At 44.7% G+C, this 22,512-nt stretch overlaps 1 protein-coding gene across 4 annotated transcripts in view; it reads right to left on the bottom strand.

Annotated features, from left to right (window-relative positions):
• The window catches only part of Fhod3 (formin homology 2 domain containing 3), a 431,422-nt gene extending 409,379 nt beyond the window's left edge, over positions 1–22,043 (bottom strand). For all 4 annotated transcript variants that reach the window (XM_042675149.1, XM_042675146.1, XM_042675147.1 and 1 more), the window contains exon 1: positions 21,787–22,043. In XM_042675149.1, the coding sequence (XP_042531083.1) occupies positions 21,787–21,951 (165 nt within the window). In that variant the 5' untranslated portion in view covers positions 21,952–22,043. The remainder of the gene's footprint in view (positions 1–21,786) is intronic.
• Between the last annotated feature and the right edge of the window lie 469 nt (positions 22,044–22,512).

Raw genomic sequence — 22,512 nt, 5'->3', positions numbered from 1 at the left:
TGGCATGGACCCAGTGAGGATGAGGAAGAAAACAAAAGGAGATTTGACTCTCCCACACTCAGTTGTCATTTGTCAGGTATAGAAAGCACCAATCACATGGACAGTGTACAGCTCTGAGAAAAGTCGGAAGGCATAAGCTCCTGAAGGTTAAAGGCCTACCCTACCAACAACTGTTCATTATCTCAATCATCATGCAGACAGACAATGATTTTCCTACTTAATATTTGCTCTCAAGCATTCAAAAAAAACTATTTACTAGAAATTAGTGCATATCAGGCATTGTTTCAGGAACTCTGAGTGTAAAGGGTTAAGCTTTGCTTCCCATTGCTGGGCTTTCCATCTGGCACAGAGATCTACAGAGGGTCAGGGAGGGGCTCAGTGCACAACCTGGGCAGTCTAAGGAAGTGTCTTGCATGGTCATGTTCTTTAAAGAAGATACAATGGAACACATACACATATTTTATTCATGCTTTTAACAGTCATCTCTATGTCACTCTCAGTGACATAGGAGCAGACAAGAGCAAAGGAAGACATCAGTCTGACTCCGGATTCCATGGCTTGTCCAGCTCTCCACTGACTCTCCTCCAACTTAGAGACCATCTTTCCAAACCCCTCCATTGCTTAAAATGGGGAAATGCCTTGCATCCAAGAAGAAATCTTGTCCCTTTAACTCAGCAATTCAGCATCTAGGAATTTATCTTAAAGAAATACTCAGATATGAGCACAAAGCTTTATTTTTTCTGCAAGAAAAAAATATATATAGTATGCCTATATATTTTTTATTCACAACTACCTAACAAACAATGGTTCATGCATGAATGTATGCATTTAATAAATATTTACTAGGTTCCAAGCAACAGGATAATTAAACATTAAAGGAAATGGAGCACTTCCCTTCTGGGCACTGACAGCAATCATGGTCCATACAGAGACTGGGTTACTACGCTATCATTAAAGACGATGTGCCTCAAGAATGTTTAATGACCTAAAGTGCTCAGATGTAATGGGATGTCTTTATAGTTGCAGATGTTAAAGCAGTTCTGGTAAGACACAAAATTGTGAAGAATGATTCCCTAAGATGTTAAGTAAAGTGGTTTGTATTTCTTCCATATTTTTCTGCAGTCTCCACACTTAGTCATATGGGATCATATTACTTTGTTGTATAGCCTAGAAGTCCTTCCCTTCATCCTTCCCTCAGAGTCTAGCTTTGTCAGCATAATCTCTCTCCAGCAGCATCAACCTGATTCCACACACAGTTTCATGGAATTGCATTGTGAAGATGCTACAAAAGACAAAGCTTGCACACACCAAGAGGCATGTGTTGTCTTGAGTACTAAAAATAGTCTATATTACTCAGTTGTCACATGAGGAGATACAGCTTCTTCTGTCTCTATAGAGGAAAACAACAACTATAATATTGCTAACTACCCCCTCTAGGCAGTATCCACTAGTTACACAGTTCACTTCATTACCAAATCCTGGTGGTCTAGGTTTTTCCACATTATCCATCCTACCTCCAACCCTTTTGGTATAACTAATTCATTGCTCAGGTCTACCTCCATCCACATCTGTGGAGAAATATAAAGCGCTCCTCTACAAATAAAAAATCTGGGCTTCAGTGGCTCATACTTGTAGGCCTAGGTACTTGGGAGGCTAAGAGATGAGGATCGCAGTACAAAGCCAACCCTGGCAGGAAAGTCTATGAGACTCTTATCACCAATGAACTTCCAAAAAGTTGGAAACGGAGCTATGACTCAAGTGCTAGCCTTGAGTACAAAAGCTCAGGGACAAGGTCCAGGCCCTGAGTTCAAGCTCCAAGACCAGCACAAAATAAAATTTAGGAAAGACTGCCCTTGGCAGCAGTGAGAAACCAGTCACCATCACACATGAGGAAGAGAGAAGATACTTGACCAGACACTATACCTATAGCAGGGATTACATGGAGACACGCTACAGCAGAAACTGCTTGGATAAGGACACTACCCATTCTCCCCTCCTAAATTACAATTATTCATTCACTCAACCAATACCTATGGAACATTTACTATATTCAAGACTCAAGGGCTATGCCACTAACATGGCATACAAAATACATAAAAATAAAAGTACTCGGGCTGGGAAGGTGGCTCAGTGGTACAGCGCTTGCCTTGCATGCATGAGGCCCTGGGTTAGATTCCTCAGCACCACATAAGCAAAAAAGAAAAAAGCCGGAAGTGGCGCTGTGGCTCAAGTGGTACAGCACAAGCCTTGAGCTGAAGAGCTGAGGGACAGTGCTCAGGCCCAGAGTTCAGGCCCCAAAACCGGACCCAAAAATAAAATAAAATAAAAATAAAGTAAAATAAAAGTACTCTTCCTTTCTTGAGCAGTGGACCAGCAACTCAAGATGTGGGAATCTACTCGGAATGATAGAGGCCCTAAAGGAGATTTAATGGTGAGGAGTAACATGTTGCAGCCCTCATTTTTTTAATGCCTCTTATTAAATGTCCCTTTCCTCTGTAACTGAACACCCAAAACTCTTGCCTTGATTGTTCTTTTATATTAAAATCCACAGATTGGAATCTATCTGGTTCTCTTTAACCTATTCCTCTTTTCCTATTCATGGCTATGCTCTGAGGCCAGGAGACGGCATCCCACTTACCAGATATTTTGTGTTAGCACAAGATAATGGAGCAAGAAGCCCAGAAACATGGCCCAAGTCTGAAAGAGTGACATGGTATAGAGGTGGCACTATTTCCTCACAACTCAGCTACCATAAAACCTCCTGATTTCTACTGGTTTCCTTCCCTATGGATCTACCCTATTCCCATCAAACTGCGTACAGCAAGTAAAGCCGGATGATCATAACAGCAACGTCTCCCAAAAAGAAATCCTCTAATTTTCCCTGGAAGGTTGAGACATATATTTCCATGGTGTAGCACCTTTTAAGATACTAAATTTTGTTTCATTTAATAAAAGTACAGAAATATGAGAGAAACACAGTTTAAATGCATTGTCTCAACATCACAGTCATCAGATAGTCAGTTTGATGAACTGTGGAGGGTTTTCCTACTGTTGTTGAGCCAATAATTATAATAAACAAAGGGATGGAGAGGAGTTCTCAAATCATAGATTAAAAAATAGTGCATTCTCTGCAAATCAAAACAACATTGAGATACCACCTCACCCCAGTTAGAATGGCAAAAATCAAGAACTCTAATAACAACAGATGCTGGAGGGGATGTGGACAGAAGGGAACCTTACTTCATTGTTGGTGGGAGTGTAAACTTGTTCAACCACTTTGGAAAGTAGTATGGAGGTTCCTCAAAAGACTCCACATAGAGCTCCCCTATGACCCAGCAATCCCACTTTTAGGCATTTATCCAAATGTTTACAAACAAGACCACACTAAAGCTACCAGCACGACTATGTTTACTGCAGCATTATTTACCATAGCTAAGATCTGGAACCAACCCAGATGCCCCTCAGTAGATGAATGGATCAAGAAAATGTGGTCTATATACACAATGGAATTCTATGCCTCCATCAGAAAGAATGACATTGCCCCATTTGTTAGGAAATGGAAAGATTTGGAAAAAATTATATTAAGTGAAGTAAGCCAGGCCCAAAGAAACATAGGTTCCATGGTTTCCCTTATTTGCAATATCTAGTATATGTATGAGTCAAGCAGAAAAGGTCAGATAAGGTGGTGTTACGAAAATGAACCCTAAGATATGTATTTAAATGTTTTTTTTCTTTCATGCATTTGTTTCTAACGCAATTATAAGATTATTTCTTTGTTGCTTTGTATGTCCCTCCCCCACAGTATAACCCCTGCTTTCACTGTATTTGATGTTGGTATAATTTGTGGAGGGGAAGGGGAAAAACAAGTCGTTTAAATAAGGATACAGGTGGACCCGTTGCAACAATGCGAAGTACAAGTTGTCATGTTGAAAACGAACTTTACAACTTTTGTGGTGGGGTGAGGATTGGGGGGGCGGAGGGAGGCTGGGAAGGGATGGGAAGGGTAAACAAAGGAGGAGGCTATAAACCTTGATAAGACATGTATGTACTCACTATCTTGCCCATGTAATTATAACCCCTCTGTATAGTATTTTCACAATAAAAAAAAAAAAATAGTGCATCTCAAGCCAGATGCCAGTGGCTAATGTCTGTAATCCTAGCTACTCGGGAGGCTGAGATCTGAGGATCAGTTTGATGCCAGCCATTCAACTCAACAGCTTTAAAACCCAACCTGCCTTTGGAGCTAATGAAACAGTCCAAAGATGCCTTGCTCATCTTCTATTCTGAGAATGTAAAAAGAAATCTGGGGTTTGTCCCACACATTCTTGGTTAAGGCCTCCTATAAAATTATTTCCTCCTATAAAATTAAATCCTATATTTATATATTCATCTATTTGTCATGGTTAACTTTCCATACATTGTCAGAGTATATTCTGGAGGCCAACTTGGGATTTCAGGTTAGAATGATGTTAGAGATAGGAAAAACAACAGTAAAACATTCATTTTTTTCTTCTCTTTTCTGATTATTTAAACTAAAAAGTGTATACAACATCTTCATTACCATTTGAACTCTATTTCTTAGAGTTTCTTATACATTTTAATCCAAAATCAGCACTGTTGCTGAGCTTCTTTTGCTCAAGGCTAGCACTCTACCACTTGAGCCATAGTGCCACTTCCAGTTTTTCTATTTATGTGGTACTGAGGAATCAAACCCAGAGCTTCATGCATGCTAGGCAAGCACTCTACTACTAAGCCACATTCCTAGCCCCAACTTAACTTTCTCAACAGGACTTTTCCCTCCACAGGAAATCACTCTTAAGGAAAAATGATACTTAAATTGGAAGTAACATTCTTGACTGTTCATTCTATAAAGACAATTCTCTGCATCTATTGAGATGATCATGTGATTCTTGTCCTTGGCTCCTACTGATGTGTTGAATTATGTTAATTGACTTGTGTATGTTGAACCAGCTTTGTATCTCTGAACTGAATCCCATTTGGTCATAGTGTATGAATTTTTTGATTAGTTGTTGTAGACGGCCAGAATTTTATTGAGAAGTTTTGCATCGCTGTCTATTAAAGAACATCTATAGCTCTCTTTCTTTGATGGATCCCTATCTGTTAGGGGCATGAGGGTTATGCTGGTCTCATAGAATGAGTTTGGTAGTGAACTTTCATCTTCAATTTCATTGAAGAGTTTGAGAAGTACTGGATGAGTTCTCCTTTGAAAGCTGTGAGTCTGTCTGGTCCTGGGCTTTTCTTGGGTGGGAGTCCTTTTATTGCCATTTCTATTTCAATACTTAATATGGGTCTATTTAGTTGGTTTAGATCTTCTTGGTTCAGTTTGGTTCTATCAATATTTGCTAAAAATTCTTCCATTTCTCCTATATTCTCAACTTTGTTAGCATAAGGATTTGAAAAGTATTCCCTTATAATGTTCTGAATCTTGCTTGTCTCTTGTTTCTCCCCTTTCTCATCTCTGATTTTATTTACTTGGTTGTATTCCCTTTCTTTGGCCAGATTTGCTAAGGGTCTGTCAATTTTGTTAATTTTTCAAAGAACAAACTCTGTTTTATTGATCCTTGCTATGGTTTTTTTTGGACTCTAATTCATTTAGTTCTGATTTAATTTTAATTATTTGTTTCTGTCTTCTGGATTGGGGTTGTTGTTTTTAATGTACTATGGAAAGTTATTTCTTTTTTCTTTCATTTCTTTTTACTTGGTTTATCCTCCATTGTCACTGTTTTTTATCTTGGTACCCTGTGTCCTATAAATACATTTGTCTGATTTGGGGGAAGGAAGGGGAACAACAAAATGATGAGACAAAGGATAAAGGGTGAACCAAAGTAACAGCGATACTCACAAAACACTACGTTAGAAATGAACTTTACAACTTGGGGGAAGGAAGTTTGGGTGGGGGAGGTAAAGTGGGGAGGGAAGTGGGAGAAAAACGAAGGAGGAAACAATGTTGGACAAGAAATGTACTCATTACCTTTCTTATGTAACTGTAACCCCTCTGTACATTTCCTTTACAATAAAACTTAATTATAAAAAAGAAAAAATACAACTGTCTATTTCTCACTGATAACATCTAAAAAGTGATTGCTCCTGGAAAGTGTATTTAATCACTGAATGCATGCTGCTGTTTTACCAAATAAACTGTACTAATGGGGGGGAAATGAGTGTATGATGAAGGCAGAGCAGTCTTAGCACCAAAGAAGGTTCCCCTTTCCAAGTATTCTCATCTTGTAGGAGAAAAACAAATGAGGGGGTAACAATGCTCAACAAGAAATGTACTCATTATCTTACTCATGTAACTGTAACCCCTCTGTACAGCATCTTTACAATAAAATAATTTTTTTAAAAAAGAATGCTCACCTTGACAATAAAAAAGAATGCTAAAAAGTATTCCATAAACTAATCAAAAACTAATTTGCTTCCTTCCTGCCAAATTCAGGGATACTATTCTATGCTACACTAACATTTACCTTTTTCTTGATTTATTTACAAATGTTAAAAATTTCCCCCTAACATTAAGCTCCGAAACCTTTCCCTAGAGAGAACCTAACATTTTAATTTGTAAGTTATAATCAAAAGGAGTTATGTTCCCAATTGTAAATAGATATAGATTCCATTTGTTACTAAGTGCCCCCAAAAAGAGAGATTGTGGGTATATGTTCTTGCTGATTCTTAGTGATTACATTTTTTTCCTTTTTTACTTTTTTTACTCTTTCTTCAATAGTCCACAATGGGATTAATCTGCCCATACAAAAATCAAAAGTTGACCATAATTGCAAGGATGCCAAGGTACACAATCAACTTATACTTTCACATATATCACAGCATCCCTGATGGTCACTGTACACACCCTGAGATGCTCTTCGGAGATACACTGAAGGTGGAGGCAGAGTGGGCTCATAGGGAATAAGGTGAGGTCCTGGTGTGAGCTTCAGACACATCACAGTTCCCAACAGCCATTGGAAAATTAAGTGTTTTTATACTGGTATCATGTAATATAGCTTTTGCCTTTGGTTTAGTGAAAAAATGCAAGTGGTTATCTAAAGCCACAAATATATCTCTACCTTAGCATTTCCTTTACTGAGCCAACAGTTTATATAACTCATAGCTCTTGACTTCACTCTGGGAACTGACTGGGCCTGAAGAGACATGAACACTGAAATACTGGGTTTACACTTGTTCTTCTAAGATCCCAGGAAGCACATAACTATTAGAGTAGTATGAAAAATATCGACAGAGGCAGGACAAAAAAAGTTCACAAATAGTCACTCTGGCCACAGTGAACATGTTTAGGACATACTGCGATGCTTAATGAAAAAGCTCCGATGGCAAAGGGAGTACTTGAACTCATAACCTATTATTTCTTATTTATTTTATTTAAAAAAGGTTTCAACATATGTGTAATTATTGAGAATATTAAGAACCCTTTCACCTATACCAATAATCCAGCTTTAACCCTGATCTACTTTAGACCATCTGAATTCTCATGTACTTACCTACCCCTTACCCTGTATCATATTGAAACAAATTCCACATACTATATCATTTCAACTGTAAACATTTCTGTATGTGACTCTAAAAGATACAAATTTGTATATACAAATAACCATAAAACTCATATCCTACTTTTAAAATTAATCATTTTAGTTGGGATAAAACTCATATCCTACTTTTAAAATTAATCATTTTAGTTGGGCACTAGTAGCTCTCATCTATAGCCCTAGCTACTCAGGAGGCTGAGATCTGAGGATTATGGATCTGAGGAAAGTCCATGAGACTTATCCAACTAAGCATCAAAAAGCCAGAAGTAAACTCTGGTTCAAGTAGTTAGAACACTAGCCTGGAGCAAAGAAGCTCAGGAACTGCACTTGGGTCCTTAATTCAAGCTCTAGGAACAGCACACACACACACAAAACCTACACAATGCCAATTGTGAGCAAAGGATCTGAACAAATGCAAAGACCATATTCATTGATCAGAACACAGAACAGTAACAGATAACGAGAGGAGCAATTGGCAGGAGTACAGGGGTTGGTTGGAGGGAAGAGGTTTAGCTCTGAAAAGCACTTACCCCATTCAGGTTACTTGTTTGGTTTTGAAATTTTGACTCAGCAAGGGGGCAATGAATACATTCACTCTCTGTATTATTTCTTCCCTCTTTGTGTGAATCCACAATTACCATAAAATAAAGATTCATTTAAGCATTACAGTGGGAATGAAGTTTTTTTTTTAAAATACACATGGGCTAAGACCCACAGATCAACTCAGACACATCCGTCCAATTAAGACACCTCCACATGTTCACAAACAGTGTATCCCATGACAACTTGGCTTTACTGGCAAACCGTCTAAATGAATCCAGAATGTACAAAACAGCAATGGCTAAACACAAGTGTGTGTTTGAGATAATAGAATATCTGGGGGGGGTTAAAAAAAATAAGCAAATGTATTCATGTGTTTGAAGGTTTTTGCATTCTCTATATTGAGCAAGTATTTCTAGACTCAAGTAATGCACAATGAATAAAGCAAACCAAATGTACTGCTCAACTGGATCTCCCATTCCATGGCATTCCATAGGTAGGAGACAAATAAGCCAGATACAGGGTGAATTTAAGAGCCAATGGTCAATGTCTTCCAGCTGCAGACCAACCCTGCACTACCTGTCTGGTGATAACAGAACTGAACCCACAGGACGACATTAAGTTTAATAAATAGAAGCTTAGGAAGAAGGGGTCTCTTTCCTGGTGCCACAAAGCTTCTATTTCATTCTTCTCCATCAACATGCTGTGGACTAACAGTCACAGAATGCCATAACTGAGGGACTTCAAAGAAGTTCACTCACACTGACCTCAATGGGACCCTGAATGACCTCCTGTCAAGGTTCGGTGGCACCACTGCTGGATTCCATTAAAGCTGGGTGCTGGTAGCTCACATCTGTAACCCTAGCTACTCAAAAGGCTGAGATCTGAGGCTCACAGTTCAGAGCCAGCCTGGGCAGGAAAGTCTATGGAACTCCGATCTCCACTAAAAAAAAAAAAAAGCCAGAAATAAAGCTGTGGCTCAAGTGGTAGAGTGCTAACCTTGAGCGAAAGAATCTCAGGGACGGCACCCAGGCCCTAAATTCAAGCCCCAGGACCCACACCAAAATCAAACAGACAAAAAAAACTTTAGAGGTTTTAAAACCCATCTCTTCTGACCTTAAGCAGAAAGAGAGACATTGTATTTGCCTAGCCAGACTGCCTTTCCTTACCTGCTCACAACAGCCCTAGTATGACCAACTATGGCCCTAGGTGACATAGGAAACAGCCTCCAAGTCCTGGATGTAATCCACACCTCACCTCCTCTCAACAGGTCTGAACTCAGCCCTGGAAAAGATCCCATCCCTAGATTTTTTTCTCCCTTCACTGTTTCCCTGCATTCCTGAGCTAGTCCTTTTTTTTACACATTCCAATATATTTATTCTGTAAAAACAATACTTTTTTTGTTTTTGATATTTTTACAGCAAACTTTTCAACTACAAACCTCGAATACTTGAAAAAATGTTCAAAGGATGAGCCTAACAGGATCAACAAAACCCAAACTGACTACATGTGTGCTCACAATGTAAGCTGGTATAAAAATAAATTATGTTCCTCTATTATCACAATAACAACAACCCAAGCTAGTCTTAGAGTTCTCATACCCTTGTATTGTTAATTGTTCATTCTATAAACACTCACTGTACAACCTACTATGCGGTTCTGTCTCCTGTGTTCACAAGTGGGTCACAAGTGCCATGGGGGAACATAAATGAGACGTGTGGATATCGAAATACAAAAACAGCTTCTTTTTTATTTTAAATAGAAGAGGGCCAAGTAAGCCCCAATTTGGTTAAAGGGGAAGATGTACAACACTCTCTAACTCAAACAGGCTGACTTATTCATGTAGTAACATGTTGGATTAAATACTTTTAAAGATCAACATGTCTCCATGAAGATCAAGTAGAATTGGACACAAAGTAGAATTGGACACAAAGTTTTATCCAAGTTTATCTTTTTATCTCGCTCCAGTCACCCTCAAAACAATTATTTTTAACATCAGCTAAAAGCAAGCCAAGCAAGAGAATCTGAACAACCGTTTTTTGTAATATCGTCAGAAAGAGAGGTGCCATGGAGCACTGTGACTTTGTTATTAGACTGACATTCCTGTATCTCTGTTAATTCTGGATTCTTACCATGAACAAGTGAGGGAACAAGAGTTTTCCTCAGGACCAGTCTCTCTGGTTATTTGTCATTCATGTGGCCATTCCCCCTTCAGCAGTGTTAGCTTCAATCTCAACCAAGGGATCCTAGTTGGTGAATATTCTGGCCTTGTGGTCACAGCAGATGAAAGCATGCTTTTAACCAGGAAGCAGCCAGTGCATTTGCCCAATGCTTCATTTGCTTTTTTGTGTTTCCTTTAGTTCCTGTCTTAATGGAACAGAAGCTTTGGGCAGGAATGAAGATGTTGCCCTAATATGTGGAAGACCAAGGGGTTACCAGAAGATCAGAAGTTGACAGAAATTCAGAGAAAAGTGATTCTTGGACCTATGGTCACCAATCTGTGCTAAGTAGGTCCCCAACTCGCAGTCAGGCAATGGTGGCCATGTTCATCAAGGAGCGTGGCTGCATACTCTGGGTCCTCCAACCTCATCGCTCTTCCAGACAGCAGCTGTGACACTGGGGGCTCTTAGGTCACATGGGAATGCATTTACTACTTAAGTCTCTTTTTACCTTCACAGCCTCATCCAAAGACAGGGCCCATCATCCTTTGTGTGTCTGTCAGAGAAATGAGGTAAACAAGCAAGAGTAACCTTCACAGACATATTGAAGAGGTGTAGGTGATAGACTTAACCTTTCTTCCCAGAGAAGTTCTTACTACAGGATGAAGAGGGTGGACAGGTTTTACTATCCTTGTTCCAGGGCATTATCTATAGGTCTCCCTCCATGTAGTAAGAATGGCTGGTCAGGCCATTTAACTTGGTAGCTTTGGATGCCTATATCAAAGTACAGAGAACTCAAAAAAATAAATATCTTCATAATGCATTGAAAATGTCCAGAAAAACAGAAAGAAGTCCTGCTAAAAATTAGCAGATAAAAAGAAATTGAAAGATTAGTAGTGATTAGTAAAACAAAAACTAAAAAAAACTGTCCAAAGAATTACTGAAAGAAAACTTGGGTTTTTTGAACATAATAAGATTAGAAAAACCCCTAGGAAATTTGAAGAAAAGAAGGCAGAAAGAGACTCAAGTAAATAAAATGAGAGATGACAAGGAAATATTACAACTAATAGCAAAGAAATCCAAGGATCATGAAGGAATCCTTTCTGATGGACATATTTCTTGATGATAAGCTGAAATAACAACAGTGGAGATCCTTTGAAAATGTTTCCTCATCCCTCAATGTCCCTCTGGAGCAGAGAGCAGCCAGGAAGGAAGGTGCCTAGAGATCTGGGTCCTACAGACATGGTACAACCCTGGAAATTCCATCCTGGATGAAGAAAAGGGATTACTTGCCTGTTGCATGGGTTCCTGATTTGGAAGTGAGGCTGAGTCATTGCCCTGACTGGGGTGAGGAAGCCTCCTAATTGAGTTGGACATCTTGGGTCAAGCTGAGGGAGCCTTGCAAATGGGATGCAGTATGCGAATAGGCCAGTGGGGGGAGCAGTGCTCACCATGCTGACGGGGTGAGTGGTGAGTGGCGTTAGTGAGGGCCCTCAGGGTCATCCCCCTTGCACCCTGCCTTCCAGCCAAGCAGAGGAACCCTTGTGCAGTCTGTGCTACTCAGGGAGGGAAGGCCTCACATCCTCTCATCTTTTCACTCTGTACCGACTGACCCCCATGCAGGGCGGGGCCTGGGTGTGGTTGTGAAAATGACCACCTTGGGAGCTGCCTTCCAGGAGGCAGGGGGTGGTGCACCAAGTGTCTATCATCAGGTGCTTGGATGGAACGAGCAGCTGCAATATTGAAAACAGCCAGGGAGGCGTTGGTCACTAGGCAGGGGTCTGAAGATACTGAGGAGGCAGAACCAGAAAGATAAGAGAAAACCTGGCCACATCACCTCTAGGAGTGCAGGGAAGACTCAGCCATGATGAATGAGAGGGAGACATGTGTCCAGGGAGGAGGACAGTGTGGGAGTAGGGGGGAAGAGGGTGGGCAAGACAGATGGCACTGTCCATCTGTGCCACAGCCTCTCCCTGACCCACCGCAGACAGCCACACACGGATGAAGTCAGACTTTCTATTCTCCCAGAGTCAGGCATGCTTCACCTAGGCCTCAGCTTTCAGGTCTCCAGGAGGCTGTGGTTGTAGCCTCTGTAAGGAGAGACTCTGGGACAGTAACCCATTTGGCTGAGCCCCAGTGATTTTCTGTCTGCTGGTTGGGACATGGTTGAGCTTTACCCAAGAGGCCTGTCCACTGGGCAGCCATACTATCTCGGATGAATCCTTAGAATGAGAGACGAGAAGGGCGACACACAGAAGGAAGGAGAAACAGGGGAGAGACAGAGCCGCCCCACATCGCAACTTGTGGATTGGTCATGGACATCACCTGTTTCATTGCTCAGAAGTCAGGTCTGAGTCCAGTCTATCTGAAGGGGAGCGACCCATAGGCTTGGACAGCAGGAGGCTACAGTTAGTGTGAGGCCTAGTGCAGTGGCCAACTGGAGGACTGAGAGGAGACGCGGGTCAGTTCTATGAGTCACGGGGGTCACTGGCAGGTCTTTGTCAAAAGGGCATGGTTTCTGAGTCTCATTTGCGTCTTCCTGTGGTACAGAGGAACCTGTGGCCAAGAGGTAAGGTGGCATTTTCTAGAGCCTGCTGTGGGATCCCAGGGCTGGGTTGAGTTGCAGTTTCCTATCTCTTCTCCTTGGAATTGTCCTCCATCCAGGTTAGTGCCTCAGAGATGTGTGACACTTCCTGTCACAGGTGATATAGGTACTTTGGAGCTTGATGACCTCCTAGGAAGCAGATCCAATGGGGATCCCCAGGGATCGGGGACAAGGAGGGATGGGATCCCCTGAGGGACACAATGTTATATCCAGGGTCACTTCTGGTTTAAAGGAAGGCTGCTGGTGAGCCCATCTGTACCTTCCCCAAATTGGGCACTGCTACATCCAGTTCTATCTGGGGACAGTGGGTGGGGGAATTGGTATAACTCTGGCCAGTCTAGGCAAGACGGGCATGAGTCTTGTCAGAAGAAAAGGCTCAAGGGAAAGGACCTCCAGAGATGACCTCATTTCCTTGACAACAGAACAAAGAAAGCTTAGAGCCCTGGTATCCAGGGACCAACAGTCCACACAAGCCCCCGCTAGCTCACTTGTGTGGGTAGCATGTATTAAACAACATGGTTTCTTGCTGTCTCCCAATTTGTAGAGGTGCAGACCTCAATGAAGACCACAGAGAGCTGTAGATGTTGGATCAGCCCTCACCACTGCTGCCTCTGGAGATTTTTCCAGAGGACCTCACAGGTGACATGGGGCATCCAGGGCAGTTAACGGCTAGCCAGCCCACCATTCTAATCTCCCTGGTCATCACCAGCTCTCCCTACCCTGTGTGTGTGTATGTGTATGTATTTGTGTGTGTGTGGTCGATTCTTTCCAGGCATTTCAATGTACTGTGTGGCAATGAATCTTCTTGTAGTTTTTTTAGATTCCACTTGAACTGTCCCTCCTTGGTTGTACTTCAGGATGAAGATCAGTTGGCTCCAAGCCTGTTCCTCAGGCCAGGGTTCCTCACGGCAGGCACACTGCAGTCGCTGCTGGGCCACGTGTTGCCTGCTCCGTTTGTCTGGGACAACATCTTCATCCCCACTTTCCTGACCACCTATAGAAGATTTGCGAACACCCAGCAGATACTCGACCTGCTGTCCAAAAGGTGAACACCATCTCTGTCTGATATCAGGGGATTCCCAACTGCAGATGGAGCCTGGGAAGTGGGGTGCTCACAGAAGCGCACTCATTGGCTGTTGCCAGAACCTGTGGTATAGGCCATGGAAGTAGTAGTCTGGGCTGCCCTGTGGAGTGTCCTGTCTGGGGCCATGGGCTCTTTGTGACTAAGTTTCTCTGGCTCCAGCTTTACTAATCTGAAGTCTTGGACAAAGCAGTCTATTTATGAAGAGAGTACCGGAGTCCATCCTGGATGAGGGTCCCTAACCTAGGTGTAGACAGAGCAGGGATGGGGTAGAGAGAGGGGGTCCTGGGCTCTCAGGATTATCAGGGAAGGAGCTGGTTGTCCTCATGCATGGCATAGATATGAAGTACCCACAGTGGAAGGGCAAATTTCCAGGCAATGAGCATAATTCAGTGAGAAGAGCAGGAAAGTTCTGGTTGTCCTAGACTCTGGTCCATGGAGAATCAGCCAGTAATGCTAGAAATCATCAACAGGTTCAATACTTGTGAAGCCCCCACAGACTCCTCCAGACATGAGGACACCCTCCACCACTGCAGCGACGACGTCATACCACAAGATTGGCTCAGCAAGTGAGTGGGCTTTGGTCTCCAGGGAGAGCATCTGTCTCCAGAGTGATAACAATTGGAGGTGGGGGGGGGGGGAATAGGAAAACTCAGGAGCCCACAACTCTTGTGATTCTCCCAAGAGCCTTGAAGGGTGGGGCTTTGACTGCGGGAGGAGGAAGACACTGGGCTGGGGTTGCTGTTCTGAGCACTGGGGAGGCTGGGGCTCAGAACTGAGCCATGAGAATTCATCCTCAGCCAGGCTTGCGTACCTCACCATGGGCTACAAATAAAAATAGGGACATTTCTCCCTGGTCATAGCCCCTCAGAAGGTGCTACGAGTATTGGTGAGAGCTCAGAGCCAGGCTGTGCCACCAGAACAGTGTGGTAGAAAGATAGACCACAAGGGGCTTATGGGGATGCAGCAGCAGAACCATCAATGAGGTGCGCTAGCACCCTATGGCCAGGCCGAACAACAAGCCTTGTTTGAGTCTACAGTCCAGTGGCCCAGCAGAGAGAGAAAGGAGGATGTAGAACTTCCAGAATAGAACAGAGTTGCTTACGTTTGGGCTTGGATTCCTTCCTAGAATTTCTCTTCAGTCCTTGCCTGGTTGGCCTGCCATTTCCTGGACAGCCAAAAGGCACTTGTGTTAGGATGTGCTGATCTCTGAATGGACAGCGACAATCACAGGATGATGGGGGAGATTAGGAGAGTTGCTGGCCTTTTTGTGACTCTGCTTCCCGCCCATCTGCCCCTAGTGCCATCTCGTCTCTCCTGGACACATACGTGGACCACAACCCAGAGGACTTCTTCCAATCTTGCAGCCTCAAGCAGCTCCCAGCTCACTTGAAGCTCAGTTTGTTTGGATCAGACCTGGAGTGCATGTCTACCATCTGTTGGCATAGATGGAGTTCCAGGAACTCAGCAAGAGCAAGGCTAGAGGTGTAGAGCCTGGGGCTGAAACAGTATATTTGGGGATGGATGGTGCAGGGCACCACTGGGAGACGGCTCCAAAGCTAGCCAGGGGCCAGGAATGAGGAGGAGCCTGAAACCCTCAGTGGGTGGAAGGAAGTTGAAGAACAGGATCTGTTGAAGGTCACATGTTGGGAATTCTCAGGGAGGGTCTTTACTGTCTTTCCAAAGACTCAGATCAAAGCAGTCATGAAAAAGGTCTTGTCTCCTTGTGTGCCTCTATTACCAGCCTCTATTACGAGTACTTGTTCTCAGTCCAAGTCCAGAGCTAGATGTAGTTCCATCAGCGACTCTGGCATCCAGCCTAGTGGGAGGACCATCATCAGAGAAAGAGCCAAATGCAGAGCTGACTCTAGTGTACAGCCCTAAAGGAGCACCACTATCCAGTGCAGAGGAAGAACCAGCTCCTACCTCAGCTCAGGTACTCAGTTCTGAGGAAGCACTAGCCTGACTTGGAGTCATGCCCCACCTTGGCTCAGGAGCTCATTCTCAAAGGAGCATCAGCACCCGGGACTGACCTAAAGGCATCTCTCACCGTGGCCTAGGTGCTGAGTCATCTCTTCATCTGAAGTTTCCTTCTATTCCTTATTTTATTGCAATTTATTTGTTAGAGAAAGGTAATGCCTACAATTAGGATTTTTTGCAATTTATTTGTTAGAGAAAGGTAATGCCTACAATTAGGATTTTTCTGACATTTTTTTCCAGATGCTATCACGAAGCTTAACCTTTATTGAAATTTTACTTTTCCCATTCTCTTGGTTTCCAATTAGGCACCTAAACACTCTCCCACCCCCACTCTCTTCCTAACACACACACACACACACACACACACACACACACACACACACACACACACACACACACACACACACACACACACACACAGAACTCTGACCAGGAGCAGATGCTAATAAACTCAAGACTCTCAAATAACATGGAGAGGTGGCCCCCACTAGGCTGACCAGATAGGCATTTCTCAATCAAAGTCTCTTCCTAAGGCAGCCACAGGCTGCAGGAGAACACCTTGACTAGGTGTGGAATGGGCCAGGCACAGTGGCTGTGCCTAAAGAAAGCAAAGTTACCAAGCACTCAGAAGTTTTGTCCCTAGAGAGAAATACAGGGAGGAGAAGAAAGGCGAGTGGGGGAGGGGTGTTCCTGAGCTGCCCTCAGCATGTTAATCAGTTTTAAAGCTGCCACCAGTAAGAACTAACATTTCATAGTCAAGCGGGGGAGGGTAAAGGCAGCCCTGTTGTTTTTCTGAGACCCAGGTTGGACTCTCCGGACAAAAGGCACAGACTCTCAGAGGGTCAACCCTGAGAAGAACTTACCAGAGCACATCCATTTAAATCACAGCTCTGTGACAGACAGCCCCATGGAAAGGCAATGCAGCCACCCCTGCCCCACCCCCACGGGCACCCGCATAGAGAGCATGTGCTCCACTGGTTTTCTAATAATGGGACACAGTTGGCTACAGGCGTGGAGTAAAAAAAGATCTGACCTTAAATCCTAGCTCCTTCACTTAAAGTAGTATGGGACTTAGATAACCTGCTTAAATTCCCTGGGGCTCAGTTTTGTTCTTCTATCTACATGCTAGAATCACTAGAGAGATGAATGAAGTTCTACATGGAGACTTACAGTTCAGTCCCCAGAACAAGTTCATTGCATACTGTAAGTCCTGTCTCTTTCTCCAACTGGCCCCCAAAGATGGCTATCAGTCTGTCCCAACCCAGATCCTTGCTAGGAACCATGACAGCACCTGCTAGATGTCTGGCTAGGTTACCAACATGGTCTGTGGCCATGCATGAAACAAAGCCAACTGACCCATAAAGGGTTCAATCCCATGATCCTGCTCTCAGTATCAAGGCTCCAACCAAATGAGCTAATTACAGTGGACTCAGATTCGACTCTGCTTATACAGAGATAGTTTCACTGTTCCTACAAGCTTTTAATACTGTAGACCTAAGATGCTATGACACAACACATTCACCAACTTTACTAATGATCTCATCTTCGAAAAACCTTAATGTAATAGAGCGAACAGATGTGTCCCTTAAGAGGATTAAGGTGGAAATTCACTAGTGCAATAATACCAGTGGATTTGTGTTCTAAAACTAACACCTATCAATCAACTTAGTTCCCTCCTTGTTTTAGCACTACTTAGCTTCTAGGGGGTAACATGGAGAACTGGGCAGTCAGGTCTTCACCTTCAGGAAGTGACCTGGAAACAGGAGACAATGCGAACCATGTAGACTTAACAGTTTGATGGACATTACCTGGAATCCAAGCTGTCGAGATTGTCTTTTGCACAGGAAGCATCAGGGCACTGTGTTCTGATTCAGTGCAGAGAAGGCCTGAGGGTGTGTAATTCTAACAAGAGCCCAGACGATGCCCACCCCAAGCTTGGTGTAGCAAGGAGCTAATCCTCACTGCAACTTCAACAGTTTACAATTTTTTTTAATTTTTTTATTTTGTCTGTTGTGGGGCTTGAACTCTGGGCCTAGGCACTGTCCCTGCACTCTTCAGCTCAACTCAAGTGCTCTACCACTTGAGCCACAGCACCACTTCCAGTTTTCTGGTGATTAATTTGGAGGTAAGAGTCTCGTGGACTTTCCTGCCCAAGCTGGCTTTGAATCGTGATCCTCAGATCTCAGCCACCTGAGTAGCTAGGATTACAGGCTTGAGCCACCAGCACCTGACTCAACAATTACCATTTTACAGATATTTTACAGACGGGGTAGCTGATTGAACAAGGTAACCACTAGGACAAGGTAGTGAGAAAGAAACAAACATGAGACACTCAGGATCAATCTGTTGAGAAGGGGATATCTGGAGCATGGACCCACTTCTTGGGAGAGGAATATTCAAGATAGGAAAACAGAGTTCATTAAAAACTTAGATCTGTCAGGCACCAGCTCTGGACCTCAAATTTGTGTTAGCAGGTGACTACTTTCTACTCTTGGTCTCTCCTGCTATGAGATACAATTTCACCGGTACCTGGCCAGGAAGGTGGTTAGAAGTAATAGGTAGCTAGAACAGTTCCTGGCTCAGGCACGTGTCTAGAACATGATAGTTATCATTACTCTATAGTCTCCAGCCCACAGCAGGCAATGACACCTTTCCAGTTAAATTACTAAGTCATACTTGCCAATTTGACAGTAAGCTAGTTATAACATTTTTACAAAAATATTTTACAATTTCAGTTTCATTCATCAGTGGAAAAAAAATTCCTCAGATCCTTAAGTGCCATTAACATCAGTCAATCCACAACACATCCTAAGCTTTAAAATGTCCATGATCCTATTAGTTCTATGGTGTGATGATGTCGAAAGTAGAAATCTATCATAATTTCTGAGTAAACCATGAGGTTAGGAATAAACATCTAGTTACGTGTGTTTGAAGACAAAAAGGAAAGGACTCATTAAATCCAGCCAAAACATACAAACACCAAAATAAACATTTCTTATGTCTTGGATCACTTTTGCTACCAAGCAATGATTTATTTCATCATCCTCTCTGAACTATAATAAAATTAGTTTGTTTTTAGTTTCTTTTTAATCGATCAGCTTCTTTGCAAGGAGGTGAAAGATTAAGCATAATGAATGAGCACAATATCTTGCTTGTGCCCAATATAATAGCTCTGCTAAATGATAATTTCTCAAGAAATCAGTGTGCATGAGCAAAATTACTATGACTTAAGGTGTCCAAGTTTCAGCCAGCTCAAGGTTTCTTGAGACAGGAGAGTCCCTAGGAGATTTTAAAAGTTAACACCGGCTAAGATAGCTTCGTTGGGGCTGGTTACAAGGTTTATTCCCCTGTATTTGTGAAAACTCATTCAACTGTACACATGCCCTGCACGCTTGAATCTGTGTGCAATCTACTCCAGTAAAAGGTTACTCCCCCAGGGACTTGAACCTGCACAGCCTCTGGGAACAATGTGAAATCACAGGGAGTATGGGACATTCTATGCTCATGTTTCTCCCCTCTTTCCATCACTCAGAGTGCCCTCCACACAAAGAATTCCTCCCCTTGCCAAGACAAGACTTAGTAGACCTGAGAGAAGTGTTCCCTGAGGCTAGCCTACTCCCTCACCATGACCTAATTCAAGCAGAATTGGCAACTATAAATCTCTACCTCTGAGTATGAACTGTACCAGGCCAGAAAATTCTGCAAGCTCTTACTCTGTCATATACCATGCACCTGCCCCAGGCCATAAAGTCCTTGGCACACAAAGGTGATGGGGCAAACTGTCCAAAGTAATGGGTTGGAAGCCCTAGGAAGTACAACTTCTGCCCACATACGTGCAGCTTCCAGAAGATGGATGGAACAGCACTGAGGTCTCCAGTCACATAAACCTCCTCGGCTTCCTACCCCAACCATCTAAACTAGGCTAACTGCTCTGTCTCAGTTTCTTCATCTCTAAAATAGGGGCAATAAAAGTCCCTATGTCATGGATGGGTCATCCAGTCATGTGGAAAATTAACCACTGTAAAGACAGTATGCACTTATAGATACGTAAATGTCCTGAATTCTGCTTAAAGAACTCTGGTTAATAGAATCAGCCACTTGATTTGGTCTGGATGGGGGAAAAAGGCAAATATTTGAATGTATGGCAGGGTTCTTTGGACCAAAAATTCTGAGACTGCAGCTGCCTGACTCTCAAAAAGATAACCATAGGACATGTGGCTCTTTGTCCACAGAACACCATAGAAGGTTCTGTGGTCTAGTTCACCGCCCAGCTGAGGCTTCCAGTTGGTGGTAAGCATGAGCAGGCAGTGCCAGAGCACCAAGAGTTCCTCCTACCATGCCAGGAACACTGGAGCAAGACTATGGGGCTCTTCCATGGAAACATAAAAACATACTTCAGCTCACAGTTTGAAAGGTCAACCCATGCATATAGCAGTTGAAATTCAAGGAAACCAAGGTCACAAGGCCACAATTATGAGTCTTCTGTGGTTTCAACAAAGGATCACTGTAATAAGAGACCAAAATGAATGGAATAATCATTCCCTGTAGATGAAACTCTGAAAACTTTTAACTGAATCCACTGATTAAGAAAATGCAAAGAATTTACAAAATAAATCTGATAAATCTATAATACATTATTCTGCCCCTCTATCTCCTAACCTAACATGTTTTTATGACTGTGACCACCCTTCAAGGATACAGAAAGAATGAGCTGAAGTTACCCTTTCTTCACTCCTAAAAACTAAGGGTGATGGAGCTCTGCTGCTCTAATAGAAGGGGGACATCACTGCCAAAGTCCTCTGCTTCCTACACACCCTCTACTTCCAAAGCTGAGAGTCACGCAGAAATCTCAAGTTTTTCAAAAATCAATTTTGTTCTTGGAGTCAAGGGTGGTCACTTCCAAATATTTGCCAGTGTTGACCCTCAAGGAATAAATTATCTCCAAACTTTGATACGAACCCAAAGGAGAAAATATACAGAGCTGGGCATTCTTCAAGGTGCAGTCATTCTCTTCAAGTGGGAGGAAGCATTTTGCTGGGTAACTAAATGATTAGCTTTCAATGCCCAGCTCTTTACAACAATCACTTTGCAAGACGCCTGTCCTCCTTCAAAGGGGGGAGGGGCGGGGGAGCCTCTCTAACGGGTAGACTGAGCCGCTATTCTTCCCAGGGGACACTCATCTGGGGCTCCAGGCTGAGGCTTTGTGCGCGTCGCCCCCACCCTCCGCGCCCCCGCCCCTCCTCCCACAGAGGCTGCCCCTCCAAGGTTCCCAAGGCCACCTGCTTCTCAGAAGAAAAAGGCGATAGTGTGCGCGCAATCTCAAAGCGCGGTCGGCGTCCTCCACGGTCTCCCCCCTCCCCCGCCCCCTGCGAGGGGAAGAAGGGGAGGTGTCCCCTGGGTAGCGCGCTTTGTCGGGAGGCCGCCCGCAGCGTCCCAGAAGGCCCCACAGAAGGTTTTATCCCGGGCTCCCCTCCGGGCTTTCCTTAAGGAACCAGAGTCCCACGATGCCCGGGGTTCCTCGCGCGCCCCAATCGGCGACCTCCCGGGGACGCTCACCGGCGTTGGAACCCCACCCCGCCCACCCGGCCGAGCTAACGGCGCAGCCATCCGGAACCTCCATCCCTGCCTCTGGCCGGCTCCGCACCTGCTCCGCCGCACCCGCCACCAGCTTTGCGTGGCAGCGTGGGGCTGTCCTTCCTTCCCGCCCAGGAGGGTCCCGCTCCAGCCCCGGGCCCCTCTGCCTCACCCGGAGGAGGATCTGCCCTTGGACGCCGGTCCCCCGAGGCTGCACCCCGCCAAGCCCTCTCGCTGCGCCCCCACCCGCGCGCGCTCCGCGGCCCGGGGCGGCCCCTCGGGTCGTACCTTGTGCGGCGCCCGCAGCAGCCGATGGACCCCGGCCAGCTGGGTGCCGAGCGCGAGGTCCTCGCGGAACGTGAACAGCGGCGGTCGGCTGGGCTCCGGGAAGTTGGTGCTATTGAAAGGATCCGTGTCGTCCAAGAACTGCACCCGACAAGCCATCGTGGCCATGATGCATCCCTGCGCGGGGGGCGCGGGCCCCGGGGTCAGCGGGCCCGCCGGGTGGCTGGACGCAGGGGAGGCCGCAGCCGCCGCTCTCTGGCTCGCGGACTTGCAGGCTCCGGCGCGCCCGGCTGCAGCCCGGGCTCCGGCCGCAGGGGGCGGGGCGGGGGCGGGGCCGGCGCGCCCCCTCCTTCCCCTCTGGCTTCGGCTCCGCCCCTTCTCTGTTACCCGGGCACCGGGCCCCGCTGCCCCTGCCGCCCGGACCCGCTGTCCCCACCAGGAACCCGCGATCCCTTGCAGAGGCGATCGCCGCCGTGCGCAAACCCAAGCAGCTGCGGCAGGCGGGGAACGCCCGGTGGTCAGACCCAGCTCTGCACGTGCGCCCAGCAGCTCCGTCTCAGCTGCATCCTATGGATCTCAGACATTGGTTTGGGGAGGTGGACAGGAGGGGGGGAGGATGAAGAGACCGGGCTGTCCTCCCGAGTCTTCCCCACCTGGGAGATATCTCAGGAGACAGTGTAGCTGGGTTCCTACAGCCCCGATTTGGGAAAGCCTTGGAGGCGAGGTGGC

The sequence above is a fragment of the Dipodomys spectabilis genome, unplaced genomic scaffold (genome assembly GCF_019054845.1).
Source record: "Dipodomys spectabilis isolate Male_0828 unplaced genomic scaffold, ASM1905484v1 ptg000024l, whole genome shotgun sequence".
NCBI lineage: Eukaryota > Metazoa > Chordata > Mammalia > Rodentia > Heteromyidae > Dipodomys > Dipodomys spectabilis.
Note: the sequence above shows the minus strand (reverse complement) of the source record. Positions and strands in the feature narration are given on the sequence as shown.